General features: G+C 42.1%; 1 protein-coding gene across 2 annotated transcripts in view; it reads left to right on the top strand.

The window, feature by feature from the left end:
* Window positions 1–16,234, top strand: part of GRIA1 (glutamate ionotropic receptor AMPA type subunit 1) — a 111,765-nt gene that overhangs the window by 65,451 nt on the left and 30,080 nt on the right. For both annotated transcript variants that reach the window (XM_057380919.1, XM_057380918.1), the window contains exons 6-11: window positions 2,984–3,145; window positions 4,184–4,351; window positions 8,756–8,860; window positions 11,393–11,503; window positions 12,452–12,658; window positions 13,778–14,148. In XM_057380919.1, the coding sequence (XP_057236902.1) occupies window positions 2,984–3,145; window positions 4,184–4,351; window positions 8,756–8,860; window positions 11,393–11,503; window positions 12,452–12,658; window positions 13,778–14,148 (1,124 nt within the window). The remainder of the gene's footprint in view (window positions 1–2,983; window positions 3,146–4,183; window positions 4,352–8,755; window positions 8,861–11,392; window positions 11,504–12,451; window positions 12,659–13,777; window positions 14,149–16,234) is intronic.

Genomic DNA, 16,234 nt, shown 5'->3' with positions numbered 1-16,234 from the left:
AACTCAAGATATGGCTGCAAAGCAAGCTTTTTCCAGTATTCCCTGGAAAATTTTAGAAACAGTTTCAAAACCATTTGATCACTCCRTCATGGAATGCATCCTTCCAGCACTGTTCACCCCTTGCTGGGCTTGGTTGGATGACAGAGGGAAGCATTTCTGGGCTGATCCTTTCCCAAACTGGTTGATATTAAACATATCARTGCAAAAGCACAGCTGCTGCCCCTCAGTCATGGGTTACAGCCTCTCCTTAGCCAAGAATCTTGAAGAATCTGTTTTCTGTTTCCCAAATATGGCCAATTGAAAACTAAAGACCTCTTTTTATTTCTTTGCAATATGTGTCTATAGTTAGTACAAAGTGACAGATGATTCATTATTTCTTTAGTTGCAAATATTGTAATTCTCCTGTTCTCCTGTTTCCTACTAGCACTGACTGATATTCCAGAACCAATAAGCATATTGAATTCCTGCTGCCACTTTGTCAATAGAAGCATTTTCAAAAAACAGTTTGCATAACATCTGATAGTTTTGTGTTTGTTTGTTTGCTAGCAAGAATTCACCTGCTCTGGGAATTATTTTCTAAAATATTTGACCTCTGGATTTCCCTGTTCATTGGCTCTCATGTTTCCAGACCTGCTTTGAGCAGATTTCAGAGGTGTGGTGATTAAAATTCCTTTGTAACTAGGAACTTTCCTATAATGTCCTTGTACTGGGGCATGTGGRGGAGGGACAACAGGTGAGAACAATTATTTCAGCTGTTGAGAACAGCCAAAATGCAAAGATGTCTTCAAGGTTAATGATGTCCTCTATGGTCCGAACTGCCTCAAATGATTGGAAAACCTTCAGAGGTCTCCATACTTTTTAAAGAACCTCAATGATGTCAAAAATCAGTGAGRAAAAATTACCACAGTCTTCAGAAAGAAATAATTCCTTTCATCTATTCAGATTATTTTAAAATTTTATGCAAGATTATTCCAAATGACTATCATTGAATATTTGCTTCAGTTTCAGTATGGTTTTTTTGGGGGGAAACTGTGAAATACAGTGGTTCAACCACTGCTGTCTCATCACTGCTGCAATATTTTTTTTTTTACTTTTCCTATTTAAGTCTGCATTCTGAGGGGTCCTAACACACCAGACATCTTACTCATACTCTGCAATGAACTTGCACTTTTCTCCATGCCTTTGTAGGTCTCCCAAAGAGGAGCTGGTTGCACAAACTTCAAGTTGCTCTTCGGTAGTTTCATTAGACAGATCTTTTTCCCCTGAGTACCTCCCAGGAGTGAAATGTCAGTGTGATTTGGTCCCAGCCATGAATAACCACTTGGCAACCTGAGAGGTCCCTCCTACTGAACCTTAGGAGCTCAACGTGTCAAAAACCACTTGGCCTGAAATGCATTAAGATGTCAGGGACAATTATCCTGCTGCATTTCGTATTCATTAATCACAGCTCTGGCTTTCTGGAGCCCCYACGCCAGCAATTACAAACAAGATTGATGTGGGTTTAACCAGCATTGTGAGGAATATGTGCACACAAAATATCACTTTTCTTCTTTTAACCTAAATCATTGTACTTTGAAGCAAAACAAGCTGTCTGTTTAGAGCATCTGTACACCAGTATCCAATCCTCAGCCTTGTAAGTCGATGCTAAAATGCTGGAAGAAAATGTGTGAAAGTCTTTAAAGTCATTTTTGAGTCACTTATGACTCCCTCGTCTGACACTGATGTGAGAGGGCAATTTAGTCTTTTCCTGGCAAGGTCTGTTCCCAAAASAGGTTCCCATCTAAAGTCTTGATCCTGGCTTTGGAAGCTGATCAGCTAATTAGCTCCCTCAGCCTGTGAACAGAGAGCATCATTTCGGAATCCTGATTGGTGTTTCCTGGAAATGATGTAACTTGTTTTTTTTTTTCAGCTCACACCCCCACGGTGTGCCTGAGAACAAGGGAGAGAATCATGGGGCAGGTTGAGGAGCAGCCTGCAGAGAGCAGGGCAGGGGGAAGGCAGAGCTCAAACGAGCCCTTCTGCTGCTCAGTTGGTTGTGTTGTGACATTTCTCTCCCCTTGTACATCAAGGCTGCTGATGGTGCCAGTGCAAATAATTGACTCCRTCTCTGGGGTTTGTGTTCCTAAAAAACAAAAAGCAGCAGACTTTATCGTGTCCCATGCAGCCCAAGCATCTCTGCACCTCTAGGGTCGAAGCTGGAACACCAAGAAATGACCCTTTTCTCCATATTGCAGTGTCTCTAATTAGTTTTTCACCTCTGACTCCAGGGGGTGATTAATTCTGCAATGCCACCCTGATCAATACACTTGTGTGTATTTGCACACGTGCAGAGCAAGAAGTAGACAAGAACAATAAGGAAATCAAAGAAAYRYATTTMATTAGTGATCTGAAGTCTAAAAAARSMMCYTTTTTTTCTCCCAAATTAGCAAATTCTACAAACTGGCTTTTCTAATAGCAAAACTCCTTTAACAGGCTGTTAAGACCAACCTGTTCCTTCCTGATCTGCTAAAAGTTCATTGAAGATTAGTTTTTCCCTATGAGCTGTGTTTTGAAAATAAATAGCCTGTCCAGGAATGACTGAGTCCATCAAATTAGGGCTGGGTGAACAATTCTGTATAAAACCTTGAGCTGGGTGAAAAATACGTTCTAACATATTTTACAAACTTRATTAATTTCATCCAAGCATTATTCAGAATACATTTTTCCATTACTCTGCTGGCTTTCTTGCAAATGAGCTGCTGTTAAAAGGATTATTTGTCTCCCTGGGTGGTAACTGCAGGAAATGGCCAGCTCAGAGCCTGTGAGAAATGCAAGTTCACAGCRTGGTCAGGGAACTGGGGCCTCTCYTGAGCTGGACATCACCTCCCAGAGGGAAGATATTTTTCCTGAGCTGTTTGCCATATTCATACATGCACAGGATTCCTCCTAACCACCCAGAGATGTCTTCCTCTGCTGAGCTTGTCCTGTTTCTGTCCTGTGCCAGGGATTCATGGACATTGACCTGACCAAATTCAGGGAGAGTGGAGCCAATGTCACCGGCTTCCAGCTGGTGAATTACACGGACACTGTTCCCGCCAGGATCATGCAACAGTGGAGGAATAACGACGCCAGAGAGCACCCACGTGTGGACTGGAAGAGGCCAAAGGCAAGTGGTGTAAAAATGTGCATTTAATTTGGGTCCATCTGGCTCAGTTCAAGTTATGCTCACCTCTTTGTGGTCACACATGGCTCTTTATTCTTGCTTGAGAAACTCTCAATGTAATTATGARCATTATCTGTTCCAGGTGCCTTAACATTGTCTGAATTTTACYAGTCTGCAGTTACTGCCTCCTAAGAAATGCACAATTTAATATATTTATTCGATCTCCCAGTTTTTACCCCTCAAAGCAAAGAATTAAACATCTCATAATATTCAGTATATAAAAAACAAAAAGCCTCATTAAGTCCTTAACCTTTGACTTGTTTACAAGACATCCAGAGATAATAAAGTCTTTCCAGATGTTCTTTTTGAGCACTTCAAATCAGTGTGTACAACAGAGGGGAAAAGTATTTTAATTCTTAACACAGAAGGCCCTGAAGCTAGTGAGGGGWTGGGTGGAGAGAGAGGTTGTTTTTTAATGTTTAATGTTTGAAAATGAGTGCATTTGGGACAAACACTCTGCAATAGAAATGTTAACTTTGTAATTTCTTCTAAGAAAGTTGCAAACAACTGAATCAGTAGGGGATCATAGGAAAAGGAGCTCTAATGGTTCTTGCCAAGAGTTTTACCCTTGTTTCTSTACAAGTTTCTGCTTGAATAAACTCATCTTTTGCAGACTTTTTGCCAATTGAGATGGAATTTTCTGGTCTCGGTCTGTGACCAGATAAAGTCCCTTGTTCCTTGATTTCACTCAGCTCACATTTACACAGTATAATGTGYTCCTTAAAAGTTCAGGTCAATGTTCTAATCAAACACAAAGACTCGGGTAACAGGTGAATGACTTTTAACAYTGAGTCTTCTTCAGGGAGTGAAATCAGGAGCTTCTCCTTCACCTCCCCGTTGAGAAAATTGAAACCAACTTTTAGGAGTCAACGGGGCAGTGGAGATTACAGGGAGCAAGATGCTGTTGAGTTTCATAGATGGGGGGATGAGGACAGAGCAAGTCACCTGAAATGTCACCCTGAGTTACCCTTCTGTGTGCAGTACACGTCGGCGCTGACGTACGACGGCGTGCGGGTGATGGCCGAGGCGTTCCAGAACCTGCGGCGGCAGCGCATCGACATCTCCCGCCGCGGCAATGCCGGCGACTGCCTGGCCAACCCCGCCGTGCCCTGGGGACAGGGCATCGACATCCAGAGAGCCCTGCAGCAGGTTGGCAACCAGGCTGGGGTGTGGGTGCTGGGAGCATGGCTGAGCAGAGACTGGGGGTGGGGAAGGACGGGTGGGCAGCGGCAAAAGCACCGGCATAGGTCAGCTGGGATGAGGAGCTGCTCCTTCCAGAGCGTAACCTGGGTCAAAGAAATGATCCTTTCAGAGCAACATCTGGGATGAGGAGCTGCTCCTTCCAGAGCATAACCTGGGCCAAAGAAATGATCCTTTCAGAGCATCACCTCGGTCAGGGAACAACTGCTCCTTCCAGAGCATATCCTGGGGCCAAAGAAATGATCCTTTCAGACCAACATCTGGGATGGAGGCACTGCTCCTTCCAGAGCAATATCTGGGATGAGAAGCTGCTCCTTCCAGAGCATCACCTGAGATGACGAACTGCTCCTTCCAGAGCATCACCTGAGATGACGAACTGCTCCTTCCAGAGCATCACCTGGGATGGAGACACTGCTCCTTCCAGAGCATCACTTGGTACAAGAAATTGCTCCTTCCAGAGCATCACCTGGGTCAAGGAACTGATCCTTCCAGAGTATCACTTGGTACAAGGAACTGATCCTTCCAGAGTAGAGACAGGTCTGAAAAGCTCAGGGGTGCCTCCAACAAACTGCTTTTCCTCGTACCATCTGATGTGTCCTTTCCTGTTCTAACTCCTGTTGTTGTTCTGAGATGGAAAAGCCAAAATATTACCCCATAAAATCAAGGGTYCCTGTTTTTGTCTTCCCCTCCCTAAGACACAGATCTGCTCAGACCATATTTTTTGCAGATTATTTGACTCTCTGTGAACTCAGTTTCAGCTCCAGTCTGCTAATGAATGCATGTGMATTTTGCTTTATGTGTTGGCTGTCATCAAAATGTTCTCAAAGTGCAGATTATAGTTTGTTTCATACTGTGAGGATTCATAAAAGTCTTAAGAACAGCCACTTAGATAGTTTATTCCTCAAATCTGATAACCTTGCTTTTTTCATCCTGCATAAAAAAATAGATTTTTGAATAAACAAAAATACGATGTAAAACTTACAGCAAGAGAAAAAAATAATAYAGTCTTATCAAAGACTTACAAAGGTAGACTATTTTAAAATTTCATTAAATTTCAAGACTGACATTCATTTCTAGCAGTTTTCTTTTTTTTCCCCTGACAGAAATAGATGGATTCCTTGCAAATACTGCTAGTTCAGTGTTATCCAAATATAGCTTATCCCATCTTCTTTCCTTAACTGTGAAGAAGGCAAGAAAAATAACATTTATTTGGTTAATTTGTATCATATGTAAAGTTCCTCAAGTGTTTTGTTTTGATTTGGGCTTTGGCTTACTGGTAAACAACAATTCCTTAAAAACGAATTCTTGCATCTGATTTGATTTTATTGCTTGGATTCAATTTGTTCCCAAGCCTGTCACTGACATTCTGCATGACCTTGGGCAAATCACTGTCACAGCTTCTCCAAGCCCTTATAATAAAATCAGCCTCCCTGATGCATTAGGGAGATCGGTTACCTAATAAACATGAAATACTTGGAAGTATTCTGATGAGCAATAGCTGCTCAAGCATTTGCCTTTATTGAATTTATGAGAATAGGATATCAAAATTAGACAGCTAGAAAATACAATTTTGTGTGTGTGTTGGAAAATCTCCTCTGAAGTTTCCTTAATGAAGGCATTAAAACAATTTCCAAAGTCCGAATTTTGCAGCTGTAGTGACTTTGGGTATAGAACATAAAGACCCATTTGCAAAAGTTGCTTCTTTACCATTGAAAAATGATAATTTTAAAAAGGCTTGACCAGTTCAGTTGTGATGGTCAAAATAAAAGACTGAAACAGGCAGAGCAAGAAGCCTCCTAGCAAAAATTTRATTTGATAATCTTCCAGTATTTAGTAATGTAGCAAGAAAGAGGCAGATGGAAAGAGAATAACTTATGATTAGATGGAAGGTTTGAATTATCCTTTCTRTAAAGACTCACAGGGCAATTCTTACAGCTGCTCACAGTGTGCTTTCTCTTCACCTCCCATTTGTTAATGCCTAAAATTTTAGAAGCTTTATAAAAGCAAAAGGTTTCTCTACTTACCTCTRTTCAAATGTCTGGAATAAACTCTCAAATTGCCTTTTTTTCTGTTTAGCGTAGGAAGGAACCATAGAATCATAAAAACATTTAGGTTGGCAGATCTAAAATCATCGAGTCCAACCATGTCCCCAGCAYTGCCACGTCCACACATCTTTTAAATCCCTCCAGAAATGGTGACTCCACCACTTRCCCTCCMTGGACAGCCCATTCCAGAGCCTGRCAACCTTTTTGTTGARGAAGTTTATCCTAATATCCAATCTAAACCTCCCCTGACACAWYTTGAGCCATTTCCTCTTGTMCYRTTGCACTCTCTGGGRGAATAGACTGACCCCTACCTCACTCCAACCTCCTAACAAGGATTCATGGATGGCAGGAACAAAGATGAAAAGAARTATGAAACATTCTTCATTTTTTTARAAACAGAAATCTGGCATGTTTCAGCAGAATGTATGTTTTTATTAAAGATAATTACCTTTTTTCTTTTTTTTTKCAGGAAAAGGCCCGCAAAATATTGCTTGAAACCAATGCCCAATGGTTTCAATTGTACTTTGGAAAGGTTATGATAAGGTTAAACAAATTCTTTTTTTGATCATTATTTGGTCAGCACATCTAATAAGCAGAAAGTCCCTAACTGCTGACTAACCCTGTAAAACAGAAGGCCACAACAGCATCCTTCTACTCCAGATGTCCCAACCAAGAGCACATGCTCATCCATGTCTCACACACAAAATGTGTTTACATGCTGCCTGTCTCCAGTTGACTGGTGCTTAGCACTGTTGAAATCAGTCCTCACTGTATTTTGAATTTCATTTTTGCATTTTGAATTTCATTTTTTTTCATTTTGCATTGCATTTTTTTGCACTTTGTATTGCATTTTTGCATTTTGCATTTGCCATCAGAGGATGGTGAATGATGGAAAGGTCGTGCTGCATCCTGCAGCATGGATAGCAGAGATCCCTTTTGCCGTTTCAGTGCCACATGGATATCACAGGATTAAGATTTCATTCACTCAGRTAGAAGAAATTGATGCTGTAAACCTGCCTTTTAGTGCATACAAAGCCACAAAGCACAAACACCTGTGACCTGAGCTTCAGAATCGGTCAGAACCTGAAAAGAAAACCAAAGGAGACGTGAAACAAAGCAGGCTTGGGAGTGCTTAAGACAATGGTGCTTTTTCAGCACATCTATTTTTTATGGGCATGTTGTGTCTTGTGAAAAGGGAAAAGCATGTTTATCCAAATGTCACCAGGAATACCTCTTGACTGGAAAGAGYTTCAGAAAATGCTGGCAGATGTTCATTTTCATGACAAACCTTTGTTATAACAGCTGGAAAACAAACACGGTTTAAGCAGATTAACAACAGATTTCCTCCGTAATGACACAGCCTCATTTCTTCACCGTGGGTCTTTATTCTGAGGATCTCAGAGTATTTTAAAAGGCTGTAAAATACCTGTCCTCATTTTGCATTTGACAAGACTTCAGTTGCAGGGACAAGAGGTTTGTCCAAAGCAAGTGGAAAGGCAGAGAATAAACCATTAATTCTCAAATCAGTGGCATGAGTGCTTCTCTGGGTGGTCTCCATAGAAACCCAAATCTGCACTGTTTTTTCTATGTTCCTGATCCCCACAGAGTGTGTGATTCCAGTCAGGAGCCCTTCTCCATGCCAGGCTGGGCACTTTTGCAGCAAGGACRAGTTCAGGCTGTGGGATGTGACGTGAGCATCACTTCAGCTCGGCAGTGTGCTCAGCAGAGATTTATGGCTCGAAGTTTCCTGTGAAAATGTCAATACTAAATTGTTGGATTTTATTAATCTGGTGCAGATGTAATTAAATTTACTCGATAACTTATAGACTCCTCTCTGTCAAAAGATGACAGCTGGGAGCTGTGGCCATGGCTTCGAATTCCCCCTGATTTACAGTTCCTGATTTGAACTGTCAAATTCTTTACCAAATCCCTACTCCAGGTCAGATTTAGAAAATACAAAACCCCACAAAACTCAAGGAGTTCAGAGCTGATTTARCTCACTGTCATGTCCTAAGAGGTGATGGGCTCACATTGATGGTTTAGCTCTTTGGCTCAGATAAGTTTTAAAACATGGAGTTTTGAGAGAAAGGGTTTTTAAAAGAAACAGTTAAGAGGATGGCTGTGCCCGTGGCCAGGCATGCTGCAGAGATTGAACCTTGGTGAAATCCCGGTGTCAGGCAGATGTTCTGTTTCTCCTGCATGGAACTGAGAGTAATGACTTCACCCAGCACCCTTCTTCCCCTCCCCTCTCACTGCTGCATGAGAAGCTGTCCAATTTGCTATCTTCACTGACATTTATGTATTAAAGGTCCGTTTTGAAGGATTGTCTGGCAACGTGCARTTCAACGAGAAAGGACGCAGGACCAACTACACCCTCCATGTGATTGAGATGAAACACGACGGGATCAGAAAGGTAAAGCAGAGAGTGACCCACAGCCTGTGTCAGGTTCCAGCCTGTGTTTGAGTGACAGTGTGGTTGGGTCTCAACAGACACTCCTGCTCATGATGTTTCCTTGATGGYCARTTTTTAATAATGACACAGACAYGGTTAAGGGGATAAAAAGGGTTTTACCTCGGTATTTGGGATCCCAGATGCACAACTTGATGGMAGAATGCACACCYGTGTMCAGCACGGGTACAAGTTTTATAGGTTTCAGGAATTAGCATATCTATCTAGGATTCCCCAATAAGAAAYTTMACAAATGCAGTAATGTCCCCCTATTCTAATGAATCCTGCCCGGAATGAGGCCAGAGCCCAGTTCACACAAGATGTTCTGGACAGAAGGCTTCACCCAAGGCTGGAGTCGGGTTTAAGATAGTACAGGGCACGCTGACTCCTTCCTCAGGATATTTGGCCCAGCAGTATTCCTAAACTAAGCTGGAATATCAGGCTCCTGGAATGACAAGCATGCAGGCTAAGGGATACAGGAGGATGCATAGAGGGTACAGCAAGTGTAAAAAGGAAAAGCAAAAGTCATCAGGCATCAATTGAAGTCTGCTTGTGGGGTCACAACAAGGGCATTCCCAGCTCTAGGCACAAGCAAAGCCAAGCACTAGGGAGGACTCATGATATGTTACTAAAAMAATGCATTTGGAAGTGTTATCAAGAGCCACAAGGGCATCTCAGGTGTGAGGCAAAGATTTTCCAGGATGATAAAGCTTGGTCAGCTCACCTCGGCTGTGGTACCTTGGTACAGGACAGTCTGGCTTTGCCCTCCCACTTTTCCAAGGATAAACCAAGGCAGAGCCTGGCAGAAACTGCTTGCCCCAACCATTGTGAGTGAACCCTTTATGTTGACCTAATTCTGCTCTCCTTGAAGTGACAAAAGCTTTGCCACTAACCACGTCCCAATAGCTACACAGACCTTTGTGCTCTTCTGAAGTCTTCATCCCTTTCTGTATCCYGGGCTCTTTGAAGAATTTGGCCTTGTTCAGAGATGCCAAGCCCTTGAAACACTAATCCTTTTGAAAATCTGACTCTAGGTGCTCGTGTCCCACTTTAGATACCATGTATTTGAAGAACAGAGAATAACTGTTATTCCTTGATAAAGGGGAGCTACTATATATTTTGGAATGGGGCATTCTTTGCATCTCCTCAGTCCCCTGAAAGATAAAAAACTTGTTTGAAACTAAGAAAAATGTAAATAATGAAAGTTCCATATTTACAGCCCCTGTCTCAAATTTGTACTTACACCTGAGAGCAGCAGGTATCAGATCAAAGCACCCTATGGTCAAGCAAAAAAAGGAAAATTTTCTTTGACAAATAAAAAAAATGTCATTTTGAAGACAAACAAAGCAGTCTTCCTCYACTGCAAAGTATTCATAAGAGGACAAAGGCACAATCATGTCCAGTTTGGGTCTCTGAACTTCAATAAGTTGGCAGTCTGGAGAGAGTCTAGAGGAGAAGAAAATCAGTGCCTGAATGCCTTGATTTTTCTATGTATTTACTGTCAGAAATAATATTTGTTTGGAAGACAGGTGCATATTTTAGATCCACCAGGTTAGAGGTGCAAAGCAAACACCCGTGTCTCCACTTTTATTTCCTTAGGGAAGAGTTTTGGAAGCTTTTTCCACACTCTCCATTCTTTTTGTCTGTGCAGTGAGAMGTGATTAGAAGCCTGCATAGATTTTTTTTTTCTCCTCAGCTGTTATGATCTCTAATCTGCCATCAGCCAGCTCCTGGTCATGCCCTGGTTAATACCCTTTCCCATTTACTGTGATAAGAAATTCCTTTCATACGAGCAGAGCTCAGGCAGCTTCACACTTACATGAGGTGATGGAAAACCTCTTATAAAATCAAGCTCTGAAGGTGGATAACCTCAGCCATGATCTTGCTAGAGATATTCAGTGGCACTCTGCTTTACCTGCAGGGAGTGATGGATCAGTCCAAATCCCTGATTATTATTAAGCAGAATTTAACTTGAGAGTTCTTCCCATAACAAGTGTTCAATTTATTCATAACCCCGAACTTTTTGACATTGGCGCAGGATTGGGGTTTTTTTTTTTTTCCTGACTTGATTTTTTGTCCTGTTGTCTCAAGCTGTCCTATGAGCCAGTCCTATATCCATGCAGGCTTTCAGCTGCAGGATAACTTTTCATAATGTACCTGCACATGCAGCAAACAAGCTTGCCATTAGAATAATTTTTGAAAGTCAAACAGGGGAAGTGTGAACTCTCGTYGAAGGAATGGCAATAATTACCAGTACAACATGCTAAATATTTTTACGTGCATACCAGCACTGARCTATGCAAATAATGCATATTATTTTCAGGCTGGAGGCACAGTGGGATGGGGAACTTCCCTGTCCCCCTTGCAAAAGACATGAAGAACCAGGAGAGGAGATCTCTGGGTATGCAGAGAAGGCTGATCCAGCTTGGATGACCTTGTGACTGTACCTTGGTTAATATTCCAAACACATMTTAATCCTGGTTTTGTGTTGGGCAGATTGGTTATTGGAATGAGGAYGAGAAGCTGGTCCCAATAGCTGTAGACACTCAAAGTGGCAACGAGTCCACGAGCCTCCAGAACAGGACCTACATCGTCACGACAATCCTAGTAAGTGCCATGACTCCCATCCCAGCTCTCCCTTTCCCCCATCCCCCTGATGTGCAGCCTCCCTCTTCCCACTCATGCCCCCTTCCTTGTACTATATCATTATTATAATACCAATAATAATAATAATAACAATAATAATTGCACTCACTGTTTCCTGCCAGCTCCACAAAGGTATCTGAAAATTGCTGTGGCTAATTAAGTAGGTATTAAAGAGCTCTCCTGCTTAAGTGCAGAAAATACAAAAGATTATGACAAGATTATAGARGCATCAACACAGGTAAATTAGGAACATTATACCTGTGCTTTGTATTTATCCCACAGAATGGGGGCTGCAGTTTTGGGAAGGATAAGCTGTTTTGTACAGAGAGGCTGAATCATTGCTTTAAAAGCAAATCTCCACTATAATCATGAAGGAATAATAGGTACCCCATAATTTATGGTATCATGCATTGTGTCATTGTATACATTCACCCTGCAGAAACATGAAATGTTACTGAATTTTTTGTTGTTTGCTTACTGGGAGTCTGCAAAGAAGACACAACACCCGAACTGAGTTAAACATCTTGAGGCTCTCTCCTGTCCAGCGGATTTGATTCTGCCTGTGCTCACACAGGCAGGCATACCTTTAAAAATTCACAGCTCAAATACAATAAATACCCCTTGCAGAGCTACGCTGAAAGGTTTGTTCCCAAATCCTGCCAGCTACTCCATTTCCCTCAGGTCCATCACTGCAGGAGCTGCGCACAGATTCTGCATGAAAAAAAAGAATACTCCACAATAAACAAATCCCACTTTTTACCCTCTAGACCAAGCCCACGGTGTGTTGGCTGTGTCCCTTGGCACAGAACACAAAGCTRGATCTTTGCAGGGCGACCAGAAGCYGGGCTAGAGCTGGTGTGTACCTCTAGAACGTGGAATGGGGCTCAACATTACTCTTCTGTGTGCCAGGAGGACCCRTACGTGATGCTCAAGAAGAATGCCAACCAGTTTGAGGGCAACGAGAGGTATGAAGGCTACTGCGTGGAGCTGGCTGCCGAGATCGCCAAGCACGTGGGCTACCACTACCGGCTGGAGATCGTCCGCGACGGCAAATACGGAGCGCGCGACCCCGACACCAAAACCTGGAACGGCATGGTGGGAGAGCTCGTCTACGGGGTGAGTTTTCAACCTGGCCCCTAAGACATTCCTTGGTGCTTGGGAACATGTTCAGAGTCAGGAGGAATCGTGCTCGAGCTCACCACGGGACTGTGGCTCTGACAGTGCAAACAATCAGCCCGAGTAAAACGTTTTAATTTAGGGAGAGACAGCACATTCTGTGCCGATGGAAATGTCAAAACGTTTCCTTTYGACGGTTCCAAGATTCTTTTTCTTTGCATTTTTAGAAGAACAAGTATTGAAAGGTCATGCTTCCCCATGGGTAGAATCTCCAAATTTTACTCTATTTTATATTTGCATGATAGTGGTGGCATGAAAGAAGAAAAAGATTTCAAACACTCAGCACATGAGCGGTGAATGGTAGGATGAGATTTCTTTCAGTCCAACCACTCACTGCCATCATCAGGGGTGTGCCTGCACCCACACTTCTAAAGCTGGTTTAATCTGGCAGTTCATCCTCTGTGATGTTTAGGCCATCCCTCAGAGGGGTCAAATTTTCCCTTTCCCTACCAGGAAAAGCATTCAGGGAGCAACACTGCCCAAGTCCCTGTGACTGTGTTGGAGCAGGGGTGATCTGTCTCCTGATGGTATCTCCACTGTAAATGCTGCCAGCCATTTCAATACATTTCCCTCTCCATTTTCAAGATGGATTGCAAAATCAGTGGAGAGTGCACATCAGTGTTGCTGGAACATTTTTCCTCTTCTCCRGCATCAGTTATGCAATCAAAAAGCAGTTCCTGATGGAAGTAAACATCCTGACATCCTTTTTCAGGAGATTGGCCTTTCCTTGCCTCTTTTGATGTCTGGATGATAAAGCTCTTTTAGAGAAAATCATCTTCATCAGACTGTGACATCAGTGGATAAATCAGATGAGAAGAGCCGGGTGGCTGCAAAAAGAAAGCGCTGTGATTTCAAAACAGGTCTAGTAATCAGTAGCAATAAAATGGAAATAATCCACCAATATTATGGGCTTCTCCTTTTTAACCTTTTTCTTGGAATTGGTTTTGTCTGCTTTCTTCTGAGATGGTGAGGTTAAACAGAGATCAAAGGATCATATGCTGGAGTTKGTAGATATATTTTGTTCTCAGTCTGCAAATCTCTTTTCTGTCTCTTTTTCAGAGGGCGGATGTGGCTGTGGCACCATTAACCATCACCCTGGTTCGAGAAGAAGTTATAGACTTTTCCAAACCGTTCATGAGTTTAGGTATATCAATAATGATAAAAAAACCTCAAAAGTCCAAACCAGGAGTTTTTTCCTTTCTGGATCCCTTGGCCTAYGAGATTTGGATGTGCATCGTTTTTGCCTACATTGGAGTGAGCGTTGTCCTCTTCCTGGTGAGTCGCTTCAGCCCCTACGAGTGGCACACTGAGGAGGCAGAGGAAGGACGGGACCAGCCRGCCACTGACCAGACAAACGAGTTTGGGATATTCAACAGCCTCTGGTTCTCCCTAGGAGCTTTCATGCAGCAAGGATGTGATATTTCTCCAAGGTGGGTTGTCTTCCCCTATGAACCTTTTTCCAGTTCATGTGGTTTAACCTTCCTGCGTGCTTTGGAGCTGAACAGGTTCTACTTTGACCTTCCTTACTGAACCATAGTGTAGTTTTTTCAGTCAGTAACAGAACTCAGAAAGGATCCAAAGRTTCACAGGTCTCATAGCTGTGAACTTGGGACCTCAAATTTGAGACCATGAAAATACCATTTAAATTTATCCCCAGGAGTTTTTTGAGGGAATTCACAGAAATTATAATGAGATTTTCTAAAGACACACAGTTGCAATGAAACTTGGTCAATCATTTATTTTGTTGCTAGCAGAAATAAGATGATTCTAGAATTACAGGGAAGATAAAAAAATCCAGCAAAGTAGGGAGAAATAAGTGCCCAGTGAAAGTTTATATGGGCTGTGCCAAACATTATGGAGCACAATGAGTGGCTTTAATTGTTACTGTATTTTAGAAAAGTTAGAGAAGCTTCCTCCTGCTTCCCATTTCAGCCAATAGTTCTGCTGCCTGAAGGTTCAGTAGGATTCAACATCCAGAGTGTTCCTAAAGGGACTTTTTGGTGAATGACACTTGCTATTACTTAGATAATTTTTTCCTTCCTTTTGGGGGCTTTGTCTCCCCTCTCTTCAAAKGAAATTTAATCTGAAATGCCCATCTTATGGGTGACAGTAGGCAGAGGTTGATTTCCAGCGTGCTGGGATGGCATTAGAGCTCAGGGGATGAGAAGGAGGCACAGCTCCCTCCACAAGRGGAGATAACTCAGTACAGCTCAGCACAGCTCCCGTGGGATGGCAGGAAGGMTGGGCACCAGCTTGTTGGCTCTCAGATGCCAATTCATCCAAATATTAATGAGCTTGTGATAGCAGGGAAATAACAGCCTGCAGGGCACTTTGATAGTGACAGCTTTTATGAATACATTTTATTATCTGATCATTGATTAGTAGGAGGCCAGGCAGAGAATTCAGAAAGTCTTCCCAGAAGAGGGAATTTCAACTTTATTGCTGTCTTATAACCAGCCCTGTGYGTTAGGATCAGGTTATTGTGATTTTCATTCTCACTGTCGTTCTTGTCATCATTATTCGTATTTAAGAAAGAGAATAGCTCCCTTTGGGGGCATTTCAATAGGTTGTTTCTGATCCAAGGAGGAGCATGGAGAGGTCAAAAGCTGAGGCTTGGAGGAATAGCAAATTTGGTAACATCTTTAATAAAAAGTGTCAGSGAAAGATCAGTGGGTCTGATTCAACTAACAAGATTTGCTCTAGCTAAATAACACGCTTTGAATCACCCTTTCAAAAGGTTGCTTTATTTTGCTTTGAAATGGGAAATGAGAATGATTCTGTCATTGTTATTTTAATGTTGTTGATTTAATCAACCTGATAATGAAAGTTGCAATTTCGTTGAAACCAATGTTTTCCCGTGGAGCACAAGAGCAGTTTCTGACTGCTACAAATATTGGCAAGAAGATAAAAATTTGAAAATTAAATGTGGGAATTATTATAACTCCCAGTACTCTGAGCACAGCTCCTCGAGATGGTTRCGAGGGGAGAGGGACATTTCTGCTCAATGTGAAAGCCAGGAGGAAGCAGAAGAGTGAGAATTTCTGTGGGATGCTGTTGTACAGAAAGGCTCTGTATTTCACATGTATTTTTCACGCGAACCCAGTGCAGGATTTYTGTGACACATCACTTAGAAATGAACACTTGGTAGAATGACACTGTGGGCAGGTGGGGATATCTGCTCTATTCCAATATATTTCCTGTGTAGTTGCTTCTAAACTTATAACTACTATCTCTCAGCATCTCCCCAGTAATGCAATAACCAACATAAATAGCTTCTGTTATACATCTGTTCTGTCATTCTCTCCCCAGCAGAAAGGAGCAAGTGCAGGGGTGTGTTTTGTTTTTGTAGAGGTTTTGGGTTGTTTATTTCAGTTTTGTTTTGGAAAGGAGAAAGGGAAATTTGTCTGGAGGTTTGTTTTTTTTTCAGAGCATGCTTGTTTTAAGTGCATATGCCACTATGTATTTATCGTTAAAAAAAAAAAAAAAAAAAGAGTAAGATCAAAACTGCAAACACAT

Source organism: Malurus melanocephalus, unplaced genomic scaffold (assembly GCF_030028575.1).
Source record: "Malurus melanocephalus ecotype Western Australia unplaced genomic scaffold, MMel_1.1 scaffold_482, whole genome shotgun sequence".
Lineage (NCBI taxonomy): Eukaryota > Metazoa > Chordata > Aves > Passeriformes > Maluridae > Malurus > Malurus melanocephalus.
Note: the sequence above shows the minus strand (reverse complement) of the source record. Positions and strands in the feature narration are given on the sequence as shown.